Here is a 22,640-nt window from a genome sequence, read left to right on the forward strand (position 1 = left end):
TGTGGAAAAGGTAACACCACGGATTGTACTTTAGACTAGGAGGAGGTGGAGGGAGGGGAGAGCAACTAGAGGAGAGAGGGATAAAGAAAAAGTTGGAGGGATTAAGTTGGAAACAAGTAGAGGAGTGGGAACAGTTAGAGAGAGACAGGAAAGGCGAGGGAATCGAGGCTAAGAGTTTAGAAGTGAGACGGTTGTGGTAAAACAAAGAACCGTTACATATGTCTGCTCTCCTCTGGCATTTTAAAGAGGAAGGGAAGCTCAGGGAACGGCGCTGATAGAAATCAAATTAACGCTCCAGAAAAACTGTATGATTCTCCCCTCCCAGCCGTCCTTCCGCTGTAATAGCCTGATAATTGCACTTTAGTTCTCCGACATTCAGGCGGCTGGTTCCTCCTCGCCACGACACACGACGCCTCACACCCAGGCCGTGCATTTGCATACTGGATGTGTCAGTTGCATAAATTACCAGTGCCACTTTAAGCACTGGGCCGCCAAAATAGCAATCATTCTTCTAGAGCAAAGTGGCACAGGTCTGTGCGTGTGTGTGTGTGTGTGTGTGTGTGTGTGTGTGTGTGTGTGTGTGTGTGTGTGTGTGTGTGTGTGTGTGTGTGTGTGTGTGTGTGTGTGTGTGTGTGTGTGTGTGTGTGTGTGTGTGTGTGTGTGTGTGTGTGTGTGTGTGTGTGTGTGTGTGTGTGTGTGTGTGTGTGTGTGGGCTCATTCCTGGATGCTTGTTATGACGATTAATATTATTCTCTGAAGTAGTCCTCTCTAATGGCCTGGCTGTATACCTTTCACTTCTCATTAGAGTCATCGCAGACGGTGATGACTCTGGTTCTGTCTGTGTCTTTACTGGTGTCTGAGTGTGTGTCTGTGTGTGTAATGTTCACGTCTGTCTGTGTGTGTGTGGGCCAGTACTACTGGACAAAGCTTTTTCTCTGAGTTTATTGCAGCTGATTGAAACACCCCTGGTCTCTAAGCTTGGTTTCTCAAGCTTCTTAGCTCTATTTGCTTAGCAATGTGTGTGTGTGTGTGTGCGTGCACACACATGCGCGCGCATGTACGTGTGAGTGCATGCACTTTTTTAAATTGGGAAAAGAGGCAGAGGGGTGACAGGTTGTTTGTTCTCTAGCTCATTGTAATTTGTTCGATACACACTAATTGCTCTAATTTGTCTGTCTTGTTTCTGTTTGCCTCTTTGTGTGTGTGTGTGTGTGTGTGTGTGTGTGTGTGTGTTGGCTGGTGTGGTGTGTGTTTTTTTTATGTGTACAGTCTCTGGATGGCTTTGTGTTTGTGGTCAGTCAGGAGGGACGCTTCCTCTACATCTCAGAGACAGTGTCTATCTACTTGGGACTCTCGCAGGTAAGACAGCCCCATCACATGCAAGCATGTGCACACACACACACACACACACACACACACACGCACACACGCACACACACACACGCACACGCACACACACACACACACACACACACACACACAAGAATAATCCTTTGTATACAAGTGCATTTGCACTCATGTGCCTATCTTCTGCTTACACACTCATATCCCCTCCCATGAGTGTGTGTGTGTGTGTGTTTGTGTGTCCGAATATCTTTGACTGCACTCCTCGCGCTCGCTCTCCTCTCGAGTGCAACTCTCTTGGGGCCAGTGCTACTCCCTCTCTACCTCTCTCTCCCGCCCTCTCTCCCTCTCCAGGTGCTCACCTCTGTTGATTGCCTGTGGCCTCTTGTACTGTGAATGTTAAGTCCTGCCATTTTGCCCAGATGCATAAATAATAACAGTAATTACTGGTCCAGCAATCAAAGTGTCGCCCCAGCGCACTGGGCCTGTCTGGGGGAACAAATCGATAGGCATCTTAAAAGCCACATTGATTGTAGGGAGGGGGAAAAACACCAAGGGGGATGGGAAGATAGATAGAGACAGCTGGAAAGAGAAAGAGAGGGGGAGGAAAAGAGGAGAGGTGTGATAAGAGAGAATGTTTTAAAGTAAGAAGAATAGTACAGCATGGGAGGGAGGGAGGGAGGGAGAAAGAGGGAACAGAACTAATTTAGCTTTTTTTTTATGTGGTAATTTGATGTGATTGGGGTGTCACTGTCCACCCACCACATTACTCTCTGTCTTAGTTTGATATGAATGTCAAAATGTACATTTAAAAGCAGACGGTCAGTGGAACCGTCCCTCCAGATGAATTAGCCTCTGATATGACGATATCAAAGGCCCTTGTTGGATAGAGCTGAACTCTTTGAAGGTGTGCAATGTTAGGCCTTGCTAGGTATAATGACGATGACGATGCTCACAGCACACTTTGCTCAAACTAAGTCCTCGGCTTTAGCAGTGTTATGTCTGTGATTTAATTAAATTCCTAACAGAGGAGAAAGGAGAGAATAGATATATATGCTGTTTCACTTATCTGCTCTGCAACAGTGTTCAAGAAAAACTACAACTTTGGACCAATTTTTAGTTTTCTAGCCTCTGCAGCAGGGACTTGACACAAATTCTCCTTCTGAAATAGGTTGTTGGTTCGTTGCTGTGAGTTTACTGACCACTAAACCATTCTGTGTCAGAATGTGGTGTGGGTAAAAACTACCCCGATCAAAACTTACCCAAACGCTTGTGTCTCCCTTTCCTCACCTCGTTTAGCTGCATGTTTCCAGCTGTAATGATGCTCGAGATTTGCCTTTTTAATCCCTGCAATCACTTCCCCACAAGCCAGCGACACACGCTTATCTTTTCCTTTCAAAATAAAATGATAATAGTTTGTCCGTTTCCCTTGGAGATCTAATCCTTTCTTACTTTTCATGTCTTGACAGTCATCAGAGATAATAGCCACACGGTGTGGCATCCTTCACTCTCAAGTAACCGCTCTACAACCATTTGACTTTTAATCACCGGAAGAATTATATGCGAACCTTTTGAATTTGCTGAGTCACATTGTCACACAGATTGTAAATGCCCCAGATGTTAGTGTCTCCAAAATCAGTTATTTAAGTATGACGTAAATGTAATGCATGTGTACAAGCTCCACGCAGAACTATAAATCCACCACTGGAGTCACATTAGAAACAAGATCAGTTGCATTTACAGCTAATGTGAAGTGGATGAATGAATACAGTGGCCAGTAACATATGGGCACGCAAGTGTTGTGTATGACAGACGTGAAAAAGATCCCGACCTATTCTTTAGGATGACGTGAATTCAATATTTGTGCAAGATAAGGAGAGGGGCGCCTTGAGTTTTCACTTATGACACACATGCGCACACTCACACACATACAGTTTAAAAAAAAAAGGACAAAGAGGAAGATAGAGTCGGGTGAAGCTACAAGACGGAATAAAAGGGTGATACAGGGAGAAATGAAGAGAACCAGACAGACAATTGTGAGAGGGGAAGAAAATAAAGGAGAGCAATGGAGGGGAGAGAAAGAGAGACAGTGGTTAAGACGAGAGAGTGTGTAAATAGAGTTTAAATGTGCAGTAGGAATGAAATTCGCCTTGGGATTGCCTAGGTAAACAAGGCAGCTGAGGCTTTGGTGGAGATGCTAATAAAACAGAGCTGTTCTTATCAGCTGAGCAGATGGCCTAACCCATCACATCTACTCAAACAGGGCCCAAACCATCAGCATTCTAATGAAATTATTTATGATCAAAGATTACGTAGAAAACCTTGAACATACAACGGCACGTTTACCTTCCCAAACGGATGAGAGTGGGCGCGGGTGTGTGTGTGTGTGGGGGGGGTTTATGATGAGAAAGAGAGACAGTCGAAAAGAGCAGATAGAGTGATTTAGGGAATATATGGACGAGAGTGTGTGTTTATGGAAACAAACGATGAAAGAGGATAACAAATAAAAAAGAGAGAAAGGTAAGGTGGGATGGAGAGGACACAAACACTTCACTATACTTTGTATGTGAGTGGAGGCGGACACAGGGGAGAGAGGAAGGACAGACAAACAAATGATGTTCTGAGTGGAAAAGTGTAACTGGTGGTTTGTTTAGAGGGCATGTCGCCCCTGTGGACTGCCCCTGTCCTGCCGTCTCCTGTCCCCCCCGTCTGACCCCACTGCTCTGGCTTACACCCTGGGCTGCTCCCCAGACGGGGGGGTTGCTTAGCCGGCTTAACCCAGGTCAGACACCTTGACCAAGGGCACAGCCTGCCGCCCACTCCCCGGGGTCTGCAAGTATCATTTTTCTTCTCAGGTCTCCAGTCCAGGAGCATGAGGATAAACCTGGGAACGCCACATTACAAATTTTTTATTGGGGGGGGAGTTGCTGAAGAAAGATGGATGGAGTAGTGGAAGTGTAGACAAAGGCTGGAGAAAATGAAGAATAGGAGGTGGAAAGGATGCAGAAGTAAAAGTAGGGGCTGGGAGGAGAAAGGAAAGGGATAAATGGGGTAAAGAGAAGGGAGGAAGGATGGTAGATTGAGGGAGGAGAGAATTGATCTGGGAATGGTTAGTATGCAGCCCCCGCCAACCCTCCCCCCTCCCCACCTCCCCGCCTCTCTCCTCTCCCATCAGTCAGTGAGGGCTGAGGGCTGAGAGTGTGTTGTGGACCACTGCCCGGATGCCTCATACATATTAAAGCCCCCTGCTATTATTTATATCATGTCTCTCCTTCCTCTGCTCACTGCCCCACCAACACCACCCCCAATCCCCACCACACCAACATACATGAACGTGAATGTCTGCACACACACACACACACACACACACACACAGGTTCATGGAGATGCACTGACAGACACCTTCTCACACAAACAATGACACACAATGACACACGGAGACAAAAAAACAGACAGTCTAGTCACATACACAGAGAAACAGAGGTGTGTTGTGCTCACGCACGCACGCACAGACACACACACACACTCACTCTCACACACACACTCGGAGAGATTTGAATGATCTCAGTCTCTCCTCACTCCCTCCGTGCCACATTCTATACCTGTTTTTATGTCTGAGCCTGACTCATCCTCTCAATCGCTCCTTCTTTTTCTCATCTTCTCATTTCTGTCTGATCTTTTTTCAATCCCTCCCTCTTGCCAGTGATGGAGTGATATTATTCGGATAGGTCTTAAGCCCGCTAAAGCCCGTAAGGACCTGTTTGTCTCTCTACCTTGTTTTCCAATGCCACAGGGCCAGGGGATTGTGTCTCTGTCAGATGGCTGGTACAGTGCAGGGTCTGAGCAGAGGTAAATTTAGTCCTTGTTTAAAAATGACAAGAATTCCCTTTGCACAGGATTTTCTATTTATGAGAGACAGACGCCTTAACCGTTGATGGCTGTGTTGACAGATAGGCAGGCAGATATTTCAGAAACCAAACCGCAGGTTTATTTGCCTGTCAAATATCCAGCACCTTAATGACGATAACTATTCATTTTTTTTAAACCGAACTTGACTTTTCTCAAGAGAAATATTTAATAACATTTTAAAGTGTTACATTTTACAACAAGAAGAAGAAGACTCCTTAACAGATGCTCAGCAAATAGGAAGACATTTAAAAATGGAATTTTAATGTACATATCCACAAGCTCTTTATGTTCAGCATCGGAATTGGTGCAACCTTTAAAAACGTGTGTTGGAAACTTACACTTGGTCCTGAGGCTTTTCTTAATTTAAAATTAAGAAAAGAAAAAAGTTATATTTAGAAAAAAACTGTGTAGTTGTAGATAAACACCAGATTTTTGCGTGTTAAATTTGAAATTTGAGCAGTATAACAGAAGCATATTTATAATTTGCATATTGTCTCAATGTGCTGTGCAAAAACAAATGTAAAGTATGTACAGGCATTTTTTCCAACTCTCTCCTCTCTGGCGACAATGACGCTGAATCTCCATTATTACCATAATAACCACACGTTGGCTTTGACTTGCAACTTCTCAGCTTTCAGAAACAGTTGGAATTTTTCCGATAGCACAAACTGTCGTGTAATTACGGTAGCGCTTGTGTCGTCTGCGATACGCACGGTGTTAAAGGGTTAATTATAAAGAAACTTTTTTTGGATGCTGTGCATCTCTATTTCTCTGTATTTATTTGTTTTAACTCTCCAGTCCCAACCAGGTGAAGGTTATATTGTTTTCACTTGTTTGCAAAGTCTGGTGGCAACACATTTTTCCTGTATGGGGGAAAATCGCACCATATGGTGCCTATCAGATGTAAACATTTAATCAAATACGTATTAACAGGTGGCAGAAGAAAATTTGGGCATCCACCAAGAGATAAAGCCCAGTGTGTCTGGGACAAAGAATCTCTCTCCTCTTTTTTTTCACCGTGACCCGTTGGGGTTTCCTCCATCTTTACTTTTTTCCGAGCATGACTCTCATTCCTTCGCTCCCACCTTCCCTCTTCCCTCTCTTCATCTCCCCGACTGTGATGTCCTTGAGGGCCTGCTGAAGCTCCCATAAAGCCTGCAGTAAATGGCTCTAATCCGGTAATAAATGGCTGTGTCCTACAGACAAGGGTGTGAGGCTGCTGCAGCCATGGCTTTATCAGATGGAATGGTATTGGCACACGCATGCACACACACACACACACACACACACACACACACACACACACACACTCATTCACAGATGTAATAGAAGCTGCATACATGTGTGTAAGCATGCATGCACATGCTCGCTCTCTCTACCTCTCTCTCTCTCTCTCTCTCGCTGTCTCTCTCCCTCACACACACACATGTTCATTTACACAGCTTCAGATGGAATCACACCTGCTCCGATTGTGCTGCTTTTATGGATGCCATGCAAGAGCAGCGCCATTATAACCTTTAAATGATTAGAGATGCGACTATGATGCATTATGATGATAGGATCATATAGAGCTGTTGCACTGCTCTTTATGCCGGCTGGGAGAGACTGTAACTGAATGAAGGAGCAGAGAGGGACATGGAGGGGGGGGGGGATAGTAATGTGACCTTTGGAGATACTTAGAGTTCACCTGTTTTTAATCAGCAAATGCAATTGATTTCTATCTCCCCTGGTTTTATTTGTGTAATACTGTAGTCACTCAGTCCTCTGAGACTGGACTTAAATGTATGTGCCCGTGTGTGGGTGTGGAAATGTCTTACAACCTTCACACTCCTTGTTGAGTTGTAACCCAGAGCAGTGCTTTCATTTTCCTGTCATAACGCCTATTGATTTTTTTCTGTGTGTGTGTGTGTGTGTGTGCGTGCACACTCATTCATGTGCAGGTATTTGTGCTCTGGACTTCTGTTTTTCATTAGTGTGTGTGTGTGTGTGTGTGTTTTTCCTCAGGTGGAGCTGACCGGCAGCAGTGTGTTTGACTACATCCACCCTGCAGACCACGTTGAGATGGCAGAGCGACTTGGAATCAGGCCGCATCTGAGGGCCGAGGCCGGCTGCCACGTGGCTCCAGAGAGCGCTTCCAGCTCCGCGTCCGCCTCGTCCCTGGCTGGTACTCCTGAGCCAGGTGCTGATGATCCTGTCAATTTAGAGAGAGAGAGAGAGAGAGAGAGACTGAGAGGAATTTAAGAAAAAAAAAAAACTCACTGAACTCAATCTGCATAATACAAACAGCATAGACCAAATATGAATAGCTGAATGTCTGACTTTTTTCTGTTTTAGCTCCATCTAGTCCCCACACTCCTGCCGACGAAAGTCCTGATCGTGGCTACTTCATCCGCATGAAATCCACACTCACCAAAAGAGGCCTGCATGTCAAGTCTTCTGGATACAAGGTACCGAGTGTTGTCATGATTTGAAAACACACACTAAAGCACTCACCTCCTTGTTGTGGGGCCTGGTAAAAAAAAAATAACAAACAGACACTTGTGCTTGTTTTCTGTGTGTTTTATGGCTGTAAACTAATTACATATGGGACAGCTTCACATCACAGACTATACAGTATGCTTGTGTAAATGTCTTACAAGGCAAAGCATTAACCACTTACAATTGCACTATATTCATTCTTTATGCTGCAATAATTAAAACAATGTGTGAAGGAATATGTGATGTTTGTCTTGTGTTTATCAGGTAATTCATGTGACGGGAAGAATCCGCTGCCGCCCCGCGCTCATGTCAGGCTCCGGGCGCTCAGTGCGTCGACCTATGGGTTTGGTTGCCCTGGCGCACACACTCCCGCCTTCCACACTTAATGAAGTCCGCATGGAGAGCCACATGTTTGTCTTCCGAGTGAACATGGACCTGCAGGTCACGTATTGTGAGAACAGGTGAGAGTTGTGTGCGCGCGTGGATAATGTTATTGCGGTGTCACCGCTTAGAGAGATTGCTCGAGCACCTTTTCTCTTTGGGTTCACAGGATCTCAGAGTATATGGATCTGACCCCAGCAGAGGTGGTGGGACATACCTGTTACCACTTCATCCACGTAGAAGACTTGGAAAACCTTCGGCAAAGCCACGAGGACTGTAAGTCACAACAGTAGGCACATGTCGGGAATGAGACGCTTCATTTTTTCACACATTATTTAACTGGGGGGGGGGGTTTAAGAGCACGATGCAGTCTCATTCAGTCCTGTTGTGGTAGGCGCCCTCTGCTGTCATCATCATGAACTGCCAGACATGTAAAGTAAAGCTCTCCTCTCCTCTCCTCTCCACTCCACTCAGTGCTGAGGAAAGGCCAGGTAGTGACGGGTTACTATCGTTGGCTGCAGAGGAGAGGAGGCTACCTGTGGATCCAGTCCACAGCCACCGTCTCCATCAACCACAAAGCCCCGCACGAACGCAACGTCATCTGGGTCAACTTTGTCCTCAGGTCAGTATACAAGCGCAGCGGAGCCACAATCTGTTTCCCCGACTGCAGCCGATTATGTGCCCAGCTCATATGTTGCCGCCACCTCACTGTGAACACGGACCCTTTGAAGGCATAGATGATGAAACGCAGGAGGATTATTGGATGTTCCACACCATTCAACATGCGAGAAAACTGATGAGGATACTTAATACAAGATAGTGACATCAAAGTCAAGCCCATTTAACCAGGGTCTATTAAAGTTAATACTTGTTTAATTTTTCATATAAATACTCCACATAGCTAAAATTTTAAGATTACTGATCATCAGATTTTATATTTTCTAGATTTTAAATACATTTGAGTTTAGATGTAGAAGTGTATCTCACTTTGTGTTGCTTATAATTATTATACTAATTATAATAATTATTTTATTATACTTTTTTTTATCATAAACATAATTACTTTTAATAACCTATCTATGACTAAGTCATTTTTTTATGCTTCCAAATGTAATGTGCCATCAGTGTCTTCATGTAGTATTGGTAATTTTTTTTTTTTAACACAACTGCAGGTAACTGCAAAAAAAGGCTTTTATTTCCCTGTATACAAACACACACACACACACTGATGCAAATGTACCCAGAATACACGCACGCACACACACACACACACACACACACACCCGCACATGATAACAAAACTGTGTGCAAAGCGGCAGAGCAGTCAGACAAAAACAAGAGGAGTAGGCTGAATTTCAATGCTAATTGGTCTGAAGCTATATAATTACAACAAATGGATGTCAGAATTTTGGGGCTGAATAGTGTTTTAGTTAATTAGTGCTGTAATTACAAGAGCTCATTAACTTCTCCAGTTGCCTCCTCCTTGTCTGGGCTTAACTGTGCATAGGTGGGCTGCTGAGTGGGGCACAGTGTGTGTGATTTTATTTATTTTTGTGTGTCTTTAAGGGCGGGGTCTGCCTGTGTGTCTGTTTGCATGTGTACTGTACGTGCTGTCAGGCCATTGTTTGGAGAAGGGAGCGTGCGTTAGATTGAGGTCAGAAGGGTGTGAGGCGCTTTGGCTATTGGAGGTTGTTATTAGGCTGATTATACGTTGTTTGCATCTCTTAAGTATTCACTGAAATCAGCGGCGCTAATGTTTTTTAAAGGCTGTAAGTGGCAGATGATCATTTTTTTGTAAACTGTCTCTCTCTCTTTCTCTCTCTCTCTCCCTCTCCCTCCACCTCTCCTTTTCCATTTGCTCATCTATCCATCATTCCCATCATGCAGTCGAACGGAGTTGCCCGACACTCCGCTGGATCTGCTGCAGCTACCGGAGGGTGTAAGAGCAGAGAGACTTCGGGTTAGCTCCTCTCCCACCGTCACCTCCCCACAGACACGAGGTAGGAGGATACACGCACACGTGAAAAATACCACAACCAACATCTCATAAAATAAGTCCCAATGGATCCACAGTTTCTGAAATACTCCGATCAGCCTGTCCGGCACCAACGACCATGCCACATTCAAAGTCACTCAAATCACCTTTCGTCCTCATCATCATCCTCAGGTCATCTTGACTATGTCTGCAGGCTGAAATTCATTCAGTTCACATGTGTACCTAATAATAGACAGCTTGATTATGGATGTATTCTACCAAAGCTGTAAGGTTCTGGGAAAGCTTGAAAACAGACCTTGAAAGTGCATCAATTTCTTTCATTCATTCATTCATCCATCCATCTTCTACCACTTTACCCGCTTTTGGTGGGTCGCTGGTGCCAATCCCAGCTGACATAGGGCAAAAGGCGGGGTACGCCCTGGACAGATAACCAGTCCATCACAGGGCCACAGAGACAAACAACCATCCACTCTCACAAATTGGACACTGGGAAACATTTCGGAACCCTGTTTCCCATGAAGTCCACGCACACACGGAAACACCCGTCTGTGTTTGGATGTCATACAATCTCCCTCTCCCCACAGGTTCCCAGTCAGTGAAAGGCTCAGCCAGGAAGGGGGAACCTGACACTAAGGGCAGAGAGAAATTCACTCCCGCCGCCATTCAGTCAGAAGACCGGAGGAAGCGCCTTCTGAGGTCCGAGCCCGAGGGCGCTCCCCCCGAAACCCGTCGCAGACTGGAGGACCTGCGTCACACTGAGGAGAGCGTGTCCGCCTCCTCAGACTTGGCAAGTGACAGTGAGGGGGAGGAGGAGGAAGATACACAGTGGGACCAGGGGGGAGAAGACGGTGACAGACTCAAACAGGAAGACGGTGCAGGAGGAGGTAAACACAACAGAGGAGAAGACAACCCGACTAGAGGAGAGAGAGGAGGCAGGGGGTACAACGGCCGCGCTGTGATACAGCAGCTAAAGAGTGCAGTGACCCTGTCTCCTCTGTCCGGCAGCCCCAACATCAAGACTGAACATGACTCCCTGACCACCGGGGGCCGCTGGGGTTCACACACACAAACCTCCACTACCCAGCACCAACCGTCACATGCACACACACCCTCCAGCAGTCTCAATGGCGACAGCCCCACCACTCCGATCCCTGACTCCTCCTCCAGCAGTGAAGCCCCTCCTAAAGGTTTGTTCACTCCCCCGTCCCCTGCCTTGTCCCCCGCCATGTCCGTGTCCTCCCCGCTGCCCCGTGAGGAGAGGGCAGTGTCAGGCGTGGTCAATCGCGGCGGCGGCGGCGTCGGCGCAGGTTGCGGCCCTGACTTTGAGCTGCTCCAGAGACTGGCTGCAGGCGGCGCTGCGGGTCGGGTCCTCTTTCACCCCCTTGCCCTCGGCCCACAGGGCCCTCAGAGCCTTTACGCCCCAAGCACTATCCGCTACGCTCCACCTGAGCTGCCTCCGTCACACCACCACGGCGCAGGACACGGTGATGGCCTGCAGCTACGCTCAGACCACCACAAGGGACCCCCGCCCGCCTTCTTTCCCCACCTACAGCGGCTGGCCGGCCTACCACCTTTCAGTGGTTTCTCGCCGTCTGACAGTCCGTTCTCCTCCAGCCTGCCCTTCTGTATGAATGGACTGAGGGGGGCTGCGGGCTCTGAGGAGGACTGAGGGTGGAAAGGGGGACGTGAGGGGAGAAGATGAATATGAAGGATGGAGCGGGGTGACAGAACAGAAAGAGAGAGACGTTGAAAAGGGCAAGACAGACGGAAGTGGCAGGATATTTAGGCCTCTAAGGACATTACTAATTGGACAATGAGTTGAATAACTGAGATCTAAAGTGTGTGACACGTTGCTGCCACGGGGAATTATTATGTGTCCGTCCACTGTGGACAAGTGACAGTGATTTGCAATGAAAATGGGACATGGAAACTTTTGACTGGTTGTCCCTCAAGACTTTCCTTCTTTACAACAATAATGAACTCTGCTCCGTGTATTTCTCTAGATGACTGTGTTGATTTTTGTGTCTCTTCCACTCAGAGAAGCCATAATTGTATATAGAGACGAAACCATAAAGACCCTCAGCTCACACCCTCCTCACGCTCACCCTAATTAACCCAATTAACTCTGAGGACAGTAGACCGATATGGACACTTGTCTGTAGGAACGAAAGTGACTTTTGAATTAAAACTTTTATTATTGCAGTATCACACACACATCATCTCTTACACTGAGATCCAGGTGAGAATTTGATCGTAGGGTTTACCATAAACTAGATTGAGAAAAGCCCTCAAGTGTTTTTGTTTGTTTGTTTTTTGTATTAAGAGTCAAAATATTAATAATAATAATGATAATGATAATAAAAAAAAACAAGTATTCATCAGTCAGCCATACTTAAAGCACACCTTTGGGACAAAAATATGAATAATGTCGTCCCAAACATTCCATTATATATAAAGGAAGAAAATGCAATGCAGACCAGATACTATTTCTGTTGTTTGATTACAGGAAGCTCATTTGTTTCACTAAATATTAAAATATAGTATACTCTGTATGATGATACGATTGTGTTTGTGTATGAAAGCCATATTTTCTGTTTTTGTTTTTATTGATTTTTCTTTTTTTGGAACCAGATAAAACCGATGGATGAACAGTGTGAAAAATGTGTCTAGACAGACAAAATAACATAGTTTTACTGGATGCACAATGTCATGTATTGTTTTGGGTTTTTTTTTTTTTCCTTGTTATTGTCTAAAAGTTATTTCTGTAAAATGTTTTAGGAGGGAGGGAATGGTGCTGGACAAAAGTGTTTTATTGTCATTTAAACCTCTGCGTTTTTCTGAGCACTTACCAGGATTTGTTCTGGTGTGAACTCGAAGCACTTCATCACTTAACGCTCACTGTGTGATCCTGTTAAAACAGAAAACAATGCAAGAGTGGTCACTAATATCTTATCCTGACCACAGTGTCATAGAGGGAAAAACACTCATTTAAAAAGGCAGGTAAAAAAAAATAAAAATAAACAAATAATAATAGCAGACCACATGTGGTCATTAAAAAGGTGACCATCAGAGGTCAATAAAAATGACCATAATTACACTGATATTGATTTCAATTATTCAGTCAAATTTAAAAAAGAAGAAGAAATAAAGTAAAAAAAATAAAAGAAAAGTGGAAATATAAACACTTTAAATTTCAGTTTTTTGCTGATTGATTCATCATCTCAGGACTGTAACACTTTTATAGGAAAAAAGTAAATAAATTAGTGCTCAGAATATTTCACCTCCCATCCGAGCTGCAGTCCCGAGTCGCGTGGCTGTCGTCTCATCCACTCAGTTTTATTTTCACAATGCAATATTTCCAATGTGACCCCTTTTTACCAAAATGAAGACTATGAAGAATTATGGGGAAAAAAAGTGAAAATAGTCCCCTTTTTTTTCTTTCCAATATTATAGAAATGCTAAATAAAAGTCACGTCATCCTGTAGCACTTTGAATTAAATCCTTCAAATACACTTGAATTTATATAATCTGTCAAAAAAGCAACAGAGTTTCTCCTTAATTTAGGTTATGATTGACTGTTTGATCTGAGGGCTCAGATGTTTCACGGGAAATAAAAGAATAATAAAAAAAACATATATACATTTCTAATTGTTCAGATCCAACATGCACTGCACACCCTAAACTGTAGCTGCCACACACAAACACGTGTGAGCGCACATATTCTCGGGTGTTTAATGCTATAAAGGTATAAATGAGTGTGTGTGTGTGTGTGTGAGAGAGTGTGTGTGTGTCTTTTTTTTTTTTAAATAGCTAACCCGTTGCCCATCACTGTGAATCTAATGTTATACTCCCATCATTGTGAATACTCCGCCTGCTCATCAAATAAAATGAACACATGTAAAAAGAAAAACAGTGATACAGATGATGATAACATTAAAATATTCCAATAGAGGAGCACAACTCACAGCTTTGTTGTTTCTTCTTTTCTGTTTTTTTTGTTTCTTTTTTTAATTATTTTATTGACTTATTTATTACCCTGTTAGAGTTAAACATGTGAAGTGACGTTTCGGGCATTTTTACCAAACATTTTGTGAAGTCTTCTTCTTCTTGAGTGTAACATGAATTGGCAAAAACACAAACAGCCGAGAGCAGCAACAAACAAAAATACGGGTCCGACTCGGTGGCAGACGTTACGCATTATAACGCACATAGTTCTATTAATCCTTAATGAAAAGTGTGGAGCAGGTGAGATGAGCAGGCCTCCGTCCTTCTGAGTGTGTCGGATTCAAAGGCAACGCTGTAGATTGGACTGAAATGAACACAGAGTGTGTACTTACTTATAAAAAACTATATGCAGGCTACATCACGATGTCTGTGTGTGTGTGTGTGCATAGCTGGTTTGCTTGTGTGTGTGTGTGTGTGTGCGCTTGTCCATGAATTTGTGTGTGTGTGTTGTCTGAAGCAGCCCCAGGGAGGGGCTCTGACATTGAAGACGGGTTAAATCCTGTTTTACATTCAAGTGGCAGGCCCTAGTTCATTAGAGTGAGGATCATTCCTCCTCAAGACCAAAGGAAGCGCATACTAAACAAGAGCAGTTGTTGGGGAGAAAATGCCATTGTACGTGCAAAAGCCTATGTACTGTATAAGTGTGCGCCGGGAACCGAGCTGCAAAAAACAACTGCCTCCCGCTCTCTTTCTCCATCTCCTCTTTGTCGTGCAGTGTTTGTCCAAGGAGAGGAGCTGCTGCTCGTACAGTGGAAATCTCTCGCACAATTTGTATCAATACCAGTGTGTGATCATGTGCGCCAGTCACGGCGGCTCCACTGACTGTCTTCTACTCAGCCTGTCAGTGAGTCACCCATGCGCCCTCTCTGTCACTGACTTTGATGGCTTATCTTAGCCTCTGCATTGGAGCCGCGCTCCCGGGGGAAATATCGTAGCACATGTAAATGCATTTGGAAGAGTAAAAAAAAAAAATACGGGTTGGAATAATAGAGTGAGGGATGGAGGAAAGACACTCAGACAGCTTCCACCTGGCATGGGCTTACTACACATCAATAACTATCCCTTTTCTTGAATATTTCCAATATTTTCATCTTTGTCACTGTTTCCTAAATCTCCTCTCTCCCCCGTCAGCCCAGATAAGGCCAAACCAAACTTAACGCAGTTCTCAAAGCAGATCCTTTGATCCATACACATGGCATTTAACACCTGAGAGCAGATGAGCAATCTGTGCTCAAAATAAGCAGAGGTTACGGCTCCTACTTTCAGGGTTGAGAGTGTAGGAGTGAAGATGAGGTTTGGGAGATGTATGAGGCTAGACCTGGACTTGGAGTCGTGGCTGGTGTTATGATTCCAGGAGCTGCAAGGGTCTGGGGGTAGATGGTGTTTGTCAGTGAGGGTGCGTCTCCTGCCTCTGGGCGCCCTGCCCTTTAGACGCGCCAGGCCTCAGGAGCCTCCTGCATGCCAAGCAGACCTGTGCAGTCAAATGCAGCCAGGGAGGAGAGACGGGAGGGGAGGAGAAGTGGACGTGAGGAGGAGTCCAGAAAGCTTAAAAAAAAAAAAAATTCGAGGGCGAAAAGGGTAGAAGAGGATCTGTGGGAGAGAGCCTAAGAGGGAAGAGAGGGGCCCGCGGGGAGGAGGTGGGGTGCTGGTCACACTGCAGCAGCCGTTCAGACACACCCTGCATGTGAAACACAACTGCACTGAAACACCCTGGGAATCAGCTAAGACGAGGAGGAGAGGAGAGGAGAGGAGGGAGAGGGAAGGAGACGGGAGGAGAGGAAGAGGGGATGACTCTGAGGTGAGTCTCAACAGCAACGTGTTGTGTCGATGGCTGGGAGATATCACAGACCTTCGCCCTAACCCAGTCAGTGATAGTTATCACAGACAAAGCCCCCCCATCGCCAACACACACACACACACACACACACACACACAACCCCATGCTGCTCTGTTGCACTTCACATATTCACATACTTGCAGATAAGCAGCTCATTATAAAAATTATGCATGTACAGCATGTGTGCGTGAGCAGTTTGTACATCCTTTGCCTCCTACAGCAGAGGAAACAACCACTGACTCTGACAGCATTTCTACACTATGCTGGGCCTTGTTTGCATAATCCTAAAAAATATGACATCCTATGAGGCGTCGGGTTCCAGGTAGAGAGGCCTCTGCTCCTCGTGCTCAGAAATTGCTGAAGCTAAATTTCTTCTTTTTTTTCTTTATATTCCAGATCCAGGAAAGAGTCCGTGTTCTCTCGGTGAGTGCCGTCAAATCTCTCTGTTGTTGTGGATAAACGTGAGGACACTGAGGATGTTACAGGAGAAGTTATCAGTTTTATTGAGTCCATTTACAAATGATGCATGAAAATCTGAATAAAGGCCACACAGCGTTGCAGTGGTTAGCACTGTTGGAAGAATAACATTAACTTACTTTATTTATAGCAGTACAAAGTTAAAAAGTGCTTTATAATAAAACTAATAACACACAAATACCGCTTTTTTATATCAACAACTTGAGTACCAGTACCCATATTATTCCGATACAGTCATTTTAGAGCATTTGAGTGTATGAAGCTGTTGACAACACATTTGTGCTGAGTCATTTCAAAGACAACTGTGTAACTAATATTCTTCTCCCCAAAAAAAGAAGGAACTAATGTGTGTGCATAGTGAAGCATGCGATATATTTATCAGTTTTTTTTTATCCTTTTCCCATCCCTGATATAAAATCTAACCAGAATTTAAAAAAAGATGTTTTAGGCCCATCAAATAGCTCTCAGCACAGCAAAAGCATGATCACCTTTAGTGCCAAATCTAGATTTTGGAGCATGGCACAGTGAATCTCAGAGATGAGCAGATTATAAAAGGAGTTGCTCTGGAGTTTACCTGCTCTTCCTTTGTGATCTGGGTGAGGTTCATTTGAGACTGTAAATGTCGCTTGTCTCTGTGACGAGAAGGTGATCTGTGCGGCGTTGTCCTCTCGCCTCAGGCCCAATTTCAGCTGAGGTTGTCTCCAGAATTAGTAAATAAATCCGACATGAACGCGGAGACATTTGATGTCTGCTCAAAAAGATCAGTGTGTGTTGGTGGGAGTGTTTTCCAAAATCATTTTCAATGATCCCAGTATTTGTGGTTCCAACACAAATTGCATACACTGCAGGTATGTGAGGTGTATTTATCTAATATTATTAAATATGATTTTGTCTTTCTTTCCCCTGCTATTTAGTTAAAATGTGATTTTAAAAAAAGAAAACAAGTGAACACAAGCTGAAGTTTCCAGTCAGTTTTATTACTGTACATATGGTAAAGTATAACAGACAAAAGTAAACGATCGTGAACTCTGTTTCCACACACAAAACTAATATAACAAACGTTCCCATACCATCAAGTATTCTTTAAGTCATTAAAACAGCAACAAGAGATCAGCAGATGGTGTAAGAAAAGGTACTGTACATTTATAACAACAATACCAAGCCTATACAGTAAGACTCAGAAGTGATGTGGAAAAACTCCAAAAGTCTAAACGGTACTGTAATAACAAACACACAGAAATGACAAAAGTGCTATTGTCCTCACAATTTCTCTTCTTTCTTTCTTTCTTTTTTTTGAAAAAATACTTCACAGGGTTTTCAAAACCTCTGTTCAAGTTCATTCTAAGCCCTCGTTCATTTGCAATAAAAACATGCACGTAGCATCTCCGTTTACCTCGATCTCACACAGGATGTGACAACCAGCAAGACTTTATGGGAACTTCAAGTGTCGTAGCTAATTCTGACAAACAGACACTTGCAACAGCAGCCTGAGAAAAGCAAGTAGATCAAATGTGATGTTCACAGTGTATCTTTCTGTCTGGGAATGTGAAGATGCACCATTTCCAGACAGGCCGATGACGCAAGTGAAGCAGCATTGAAAATATCTGTGTATATATGATTATAATTTCTATACAAAAAAAAAACAAAACCTCTTTTCATCAGAAGCTATCAAATTATCAGAATTTTCTCAGATCAGTTGTACAAAGGATCCAAAAGTCTCTCTTCAACACACACACACACAGAGACATCACTACTTCTTCGCGTCCTTGCCGTCGCCATCCTCGCGCCTCTCGCGGCACTCTCTGCACTCCTCCTCCTCGTCCTCTCCCTCCACCTCGTGGATGATCTCCACCTCCAGGCGGCCAATGTACAGAGATACTGCGCAGAGCCAGAAGAGGGCGACGCTGGCCACCACGGCGCCATGGAGCAACAACGCCGGCACAGACATCAGCATGATCCTCCGCAAGGCAAAGAGGCTGCTGATGTACGAGGCACTGCCGAACGACACACACGCGCCTCCCAGGAGGAAGAAGGCTGAGGAAACAAAGAGGACAGAGAGAGAGATCCAATTAGTTTTCCACCAGCGTTTATTTATGTGGGTGTAATTAAAAGATAGAGAGCAAAAATTAGGAAATATAAATGTTTATGAAAGCACTGTGCACAAGTCTAACATCATTAGATTTGTTGTTTTAGAAATGCTATATGATAAATTAAAGTGTTGTTTTTTCTCTCCACATAATATCCAGCGCAATAACTACTCATTATAAGTGATCTAATTAAGAATTTAACACTCCAAACTGGCATTTCAGCCTGATATGACATGTGTTAGAACTAGGCATTAGGGTTATCATTTCCTTTTTAACTCCTTAGAGCAACCAGAGACTGTCCTATTGACGTTACTCAATAGGACAAATTCTTTAAATAAAAAAAAGTAAATCAAAACTTATGTCTTGCGAACTTTTCAGACCAAAATAGTGACTAATTCGATGCTCTAGTTTTAAGAAATTTTATTTAACTTAACCAGCACTCACAGATTTATTTTATGTTGCACATCCACAGGTCCTCAGGAGTGTAGATGCAGGCAAACGGACTTGAGTTTTCTTGCAAAGCGTCACCTCTCAAACTTTTCACTGAGAGATACCTATACTACTGAGGACGACCTGGTTGACTGAGAACCTTCACGGACACGTGCACTGAGCTCACTGAGCTCGCTTCACACGCTACTGTGTGTTACTGTAACCAGCAGTTATGATCTACAACATGAAACAGAGTGGAGTGTGAGTGAAGTCTGTACCATACGCGGCTTCTCGCCCAACTTCACTCTGGACAAAAGCTATGACTCCGACCCCAGTTGCCAGCAGGCCGTTCCTGAACCACGAGAGGAATCCTGCAAAACATTCAAAGCCAGAAATGAACAGCCGACACAGTAAAGCTTCAAATGTTGGACATCTGTGCAGAGAACCAAAATGAATCACAGTATACGAGCGTTTAACAGTCACTGTCATCACAGCACAACACTAACATAAATATAATAACAAGACAATTCTGATCAGAGTGTGTTTGACTTTGTCTAGCCACGAAATCATGGAGAATTACTAAAAGTTGAAAATGTTACACATTCTTAAGAATTAACTTCTTTTAAAACAGTACAAATATTTTAAGGAGTTACCTATTTTTATTGTTGATGCTTCTTGGTATAGATAGGAACATGACTACATAATGTTAGACAATAAAAAATACAAACAAGTCTTAAAAAGACAAACGTTCTTTCATGATTGGTGAACAAATAGGTGATAGATAGATAGATAGATAGATAGATAGATAGATAGATAGATAGATAGATAGATAGATAGATAGATAGATGTTCACGTTACCTGTTTCATGTGACTTTCTCAGCATCTGCAAAAGAATCACAGAAAAAGCCTTTAAGCATCATCTACTTGGTATATTACTGTAGATTACGACTCAAACACACTGATCTTTTCTGTTAATAATGCGTTTAGTTCTTTTGAACGAAAGTAAAAGCAAATGTGACATTAAATGTTTTGGTTTAAATTAATACTGGACTAACCAAAGCGTCCGCTTTGTCCAGGTCTGTGAACTGGTGGTGGTGGTGCTGCTGCTGCGGCTCCGGAACCCGGCTCTTCCCCCACGGTCCTTTCTCGCCTTGCCGCAGCCGAGCCGTGCCGTGCAGCCTCCGCACCGGGGCTTTGGCGCAGGGCGGCCGGACCAGCCCCACTATCCGGGCGAAGTAGGACGCGGACTGCGGCAACTGCCTCCTCATGAACAGCGTCAGGAAAGCCATCACATCCCTGATCCAGGCTAAAAACACAACACGACCTCGGAGTGACCTGTGAACTCTCACATGGTCAACGACAACCCGGAAACAGCTTCCCGTGAAAAGGTAGGCACAAGTAAAACAGCGCCATCATGCGAATTAAACGAGACATTGTTACGTTACAGTTCAATGTGTTTGAATATTTCAAACCGCAGTTGATTTATTATGTACTATTATTTATATTTGTGTGTGTGTGTTGGACGTTTGCGTTTGCTGTCAATTCACTTCCGCATCAAACAATACATTGTAATTACAGACTAACGCCACACGATGGCGCCAAAGAAATGTAAATATTGAAAGCACCTTCCACGTTTTGTATTGTAAATGGTGTTTACACATCTCAGGTAGTAAAGCTGTCTGTATGATATGAACATTTAAGTCAGTTTTATTTATGAAGCCCAACGTCACAACAATTTCAACACAAGATCCCCACATCAGGGGAGGAAAAACTCCACAAAAACTCTACAAAAACAGGGGGAAAATGGGAGAAACCTCAGGAAGAGCCACAGAGAAGGGATCCCTCTCCCAGGACAGGCAGGCGTGTCGTAGGTGTCACATGTACAGAAACAAGTTCAGCAGATTACAAACAAGACATTACATTTACAAAGACAGGAAAGAGACGACGATAGAGACCAGGAACATTTAAAAAAAAAAAAGTAATAACATTAATGACAGTTATCATCATTACTACCATCGTCAACATCTCGTGCAGGGTGTGACATCATGCTTTTTGTCCCAACGACATCTGGGCTTGGTTCCAGCTCCTCATGTGATCCTCAGAGAAGGACAAGCCATTGATGAAGGGCAGATGAGGATTATATTTATGTTATAATATATTGTAATAGTTATTATTATTATTATTATACTATTATACTATACATACTTTCTGCATGGATTTAGCAAGTTCTCCCAGTGTGTGTGGGTTATCTCTGGGTTTACCGGTTTCCAAAAAACATGCAGATTTGGCAAATTGGACACTAAATTGACTGTAGGTGTGAGAGTGGATGGTTGTTTGTCTTTATGTGGCCCTGTGATGACAGTGTAGGGAGTGTCTGCCTCCCTACATTGCCTGAAATCTCCCTTTAGTGACTCAGTGGCACTGAGGTCAGGAGACTGTCATGATCAAATAAACTTCTCTTTTCTCCCGCTGTAACCAGTTAAGGGTCAACTTGCCTGACCTCATGTTTTGGATCATTTTTGTGTGTGTCCCACATGCAGCTTCTGGGCTGATGAAGACAAATTGTTTTTTGTGACACCATGCTTGATTAAATTTTGACTCAACATGCCCAAAACATCAGAGATTCACCTCCACATTGACCGAACACAGTGTTTATGGTTATGATGATCATATGGTTCAGTTATGATCTCATTACTCATCACTCCAGCACAGTATTCCACAAATTCTGAGTCTTATCTTGCTACTGTTAAGTGTGTTGTAAATGTAAATGACTGTTGGTGTAGTAACAGTATTTTTTGTCTTCTGCAAAAAAACAGAGAGAGGGTCCTACACTTAAGCTAAAATGTCTTTTTCTGACCAAAGAAAAGGGCCTGCCGAAAAGTGACTGCACCCTTTAACTCTGGATTGGTAGGGGTTACATTCTCTGTCTTTTCAGCATGAACAGTAGAGGAAACCAGGTGCATGTACAGTGAATTTGGTCACTATCACTCCTTGCAATAAAAACTTATAGGGTGCAGTAACCCTATAAGTAATCCGGCAAACACAGAGAATGTTATGCAGAATGTAAAGGCAATCCGTTACAGTTACAGCTCTATATATACTGCATTATTTTATTCATAATTATACTCTTAAAAGTACAAGTTATCCAAAAAGTTACTTAAGTAAATGTAATGAAATAATCGTTTTTACCCACCTCTGATAGCACTTACTGATTTCTCATTATGTGTTATATGATTGCTATCTAATATGACGTTAAAACTTTCTACATAGTTTTCTGCATTTATTTCCTAATTTTCATAAAATCATTGACACTGAGGTATTGAAATATAACTTTATTTATACATGAAAGCGGTGTAAAGTCACATTGCAACAACGATAACAACAACAACAATAAAAGTGGCAAGGTAAAGCATCTACCCTCAACAATTGTTGACAACTAGCTTTCATTATGAAAACATGAGGTTACTTGTTTTATCTGTGCCGTTCTTTTTCCGTAGCCTCTTCACTTGGGCTACAGGACATTTCTATTGTACAGTAAAAAAAAACAACATTTATCTCGGTGCTGCGCCTGCCAGCTGACACGTACGAGTAGACCTACGCTCACTTCCTCTGAACCGATGCGCGTTCCCGTCGGGGGCAGTCGTTTTTCGGCAAGCAGTCTCTTTTCGGCACAACACCGGGTTGGTGCTGCGCGAGC

The 22,640-nt window shown here is 43.6% G+C and overlaps 2 protein-coding genes across 2 annotated transcripts in view; one reads left to right on the forward strand and one right to left on the reverse strand.

The window, feature by feature from the left end:
• The window catches only part of npas1 (neuronal PAS domain protein 1), a 38,132-nt gene extending 24,060 nt beyond the window's left edge, over positions 1–14,072 (forward strand). The window contains exons 5-12 of the mRNA XM_058634920.1: positions 1,270–1,359; positions 7,258–7,432; positions 7,588–7,700; positions 7,996–8,192; positions 8,282–8,388; positions 8,587–8,734; positions 10,000–10,112; positions 10,693–14,072. Of these exons, the coding sequence (XP_058490903.1) occupies positions 1,270–1,359; positions 7,258–7,432; positions 7,588–7,700; positions 7,996–8,192; positions 8,282–8,388; positions 8,587–8,734; positions 10,000–10,112; positions 10,693–11,777 (2,028 nt within the window). The 3' untranslated portion in view covers positions 11,778–14,072. The remainder of the gene's footprint in view (positions 1–1,269; positions 1,360–7,257; positions 7,433–7,587; positions 7,701–7,995; positions 8,193–8,281; positions 8,389–8,586; positions 8,735–9,999; positions 10,113–10,692) is intronic.
• A 3,311-nt stretch (positions 14,073–17,383) lies between these two features.
• On the reverse strand, positions 17,384–20,299 carry tmem160 (transmembrane protein 160). Its single transcript, XM_058634102.1, has 4 exons — positions 19,999–20,299; positions 19,802–19,826; positions 19,222–19,314; positions 17,384–18,461 (listed from the first exon to the last, which is right to left on the reverse strand). The coding sequence occupies exons 1-4, from the start codon at positions 20,230–20,232 to the stop codon at positions 18,178–18,180; spliced, it is 636 nt and encodes a 211-aa protein (XP_058490085.1). The 5' UTR covers positions 20,233–20,299; the 3' UTR covers positions 17,384–18,177.
• Positions 20,300–22,640: the final 2,341 nt, after the last annotated feature.

This window comes from Solea solea, chromosome 7 (genome assembly GCF_958295425.1).
Source record: "Solea solea chromosome 7, fSolSol10.1, whole genome shotgun sequence".
NCBI lineage: Eukaryota > Metazoa > Chordata > Actinopteri > Pleuronectiformes > Soleidae > Solea > Solea solea.

Excerpts from the sequence above, each read along its gene's own strand:
- tmem160 (XM_058634102.1), bottom strand. The coding sequence starts at position 20,232 with ATGGCTTTCCTGACGCTGTTCATGAGGAGGCAGTTGCCGCAGTCCGCG. Across the intron at positions 19,315-19,801 it reads GAGAAAGTCACATGAAACAG|GATTCCTCTCGTGGTTCAGG; the intron begins GTAACGTGAACA and ends AATGTTTTGCAG. Across the intron at positions 18,462-19,221 it reads TGGGCGAGAAGCCGCGTATG|CCTTCTTCCTCCTGGGAGGC; the intron begins GTACAGACTTCA and ends TTGTTTCCTCAG.